We start from the raw sequence: 1,404 nt of genomic DNA, 5'->3' as shown, positions 1-1,404 counted from the left end.
CTGAGGACGGAGAGCCCGGAGGACAAATCCCCCCGTGAGACCCTGGTGGGAGAGGCCGTTTTGAAGGGCTCCACGGCGCAGGAAGGCAGCGGGGAGGAAAAGGGCCGGAGATCCCCCCACAGGAGGGGCTCCAAAGCCATCCCAGGGTGCTCTGAGGGGGAAAGAGCCAGCCTGTGCTGGGAAGGCGGCCGGAGCTTGAGGGGGAGCTCTGAGGTGGTCCCTGAGCAGCCTCCCAGCAGGGAGAAGCCCTTCAAGTGCTTGGAATGTGGGAGGAGCTTCAGCTGGAGTTCCCACCTGCTCCGACACCAGCGCATCCACACTGGGGAACGTCCCTACACGTGTGGGGAATGTGGGAAGAGCTTCAACCGGAGCACTGACCTCCTCAAGCACCAGCACATCCACACTGGGGAACGACCCTACACTTGTGGGGAATGTGGAAAGGGCTTCAGCCAGAGCTCCAGCCTGATCCAACACCAGCGCATCCATAATGGGGAACGGCCCTACACATGTGGGGAATATGGGAAGAGCTTTGGGAACAGCTCCCACTTGATCCAACACCAGCACATCCACACTGGAGAATGGCCTTACACATGTGGGGAATGTGGAAAGGGCTTCAGTGACAGCTCCAGCCTCCGCAAACACCTGCGCTTCCACACTGGAGAACGACCCTACAAGTGCTTGGAATGTGGGAAGGGGTTTCACACCAGCTCCAATCTCCTCACTCATGAGCGGACACACACGGATGAGAGGCCCTTCTGCTGCACCGACTGTGGGAAGGGCTTCAAGCACAACTGCCATCTCGTCAGGCACCGGCGCATCCACACCGGGGAGAGGCCCTACAAGTGTGGGGAGTGTGGGAAGAGCTTCAGTGACAGCTCTGCCTTGACTCAACACCAACGGACCCACAGGTAAGGGAAGCCCTACCAGTGCTCCGACTGCAGGAAGAACTTCGATTGCTGCTTCCACCCCGAATGAAGCCCCTGATGCTGAGGCAACCCCTGGAGTCCAGTGACTGTCAGTCCATCCCTTTCGACCAGAAAGGGCCAGTCCCCTTTCCCAGGGGCAGCTTCTTCCAACAGAACCCTTTTTGGGGTGTGTGTGGAGATTCCTGCCTTGGCTGGGACCCCCCCAAGGTCACTGCTGGAGGTTGAGAGCAGAGATGTCCCCCCGAGCGTTGGTCTGGGGGAGTTCCATCCATCTCTAGTTAAGAATTCTTGCTTTTGTGCCAGCTTGAGTAGAATTACTTCAACAATTGCTTTAGTGTAGAGCACTGTCCTATCTTATCCTGTACTCCTGGCAGTTTTAGTGTTTCTATTGTGCAGGAAATAATTCTGATGAAGATCTTTTCTCTGATCATTTGTAACCCTAAATAAATTCATTTCTATCAATAGATTTTATTTGCAA

General features: G+C 55.8%; 1 protein-coding gene across 1 annotated transcript; it reads left to right on the top strand.

Moving 5' to 3' along the window:
• Window positions 1–207: 207 nt before the first annotated feature.
• Window positions 208–912, top strand: LOC116781427 (zinc finger protein 239-like; the record flags this gene model as incomplete). The annotated part of the gene is made up of 1 exon (XM_032677078.1): window positions 208–912. A coding segment is annotated over one exon (705 nt), but the record flags the coding sequence as incomplete, so codon positions are not given.
• Between the last annotated feature and the right edge of the window lie 492 nt (window positions 913–1,404).

Source organism: Chiroxiphia lanceolata (assembly GCF_009829145.1).
Source record: "Chiroxiphia lanceolata isolate bChiLan1 chromosome W unlocalized genomic scaffold, bChiLan1.pri scaffold_46_arrow_ctg1, whole genome shotgun sequence".
NCBI classification, from domain to species: Eukaryota; Metazoa; Chordata; class Aves; order Passeriformes; family Pipridae; genus Chiroxiphia; species Chiroxiphia lanceolata.
Note: the sequence above shows the minus strand (reverse complement) of the source record. Positions and strands in the feature narration are given on the sequence as shown.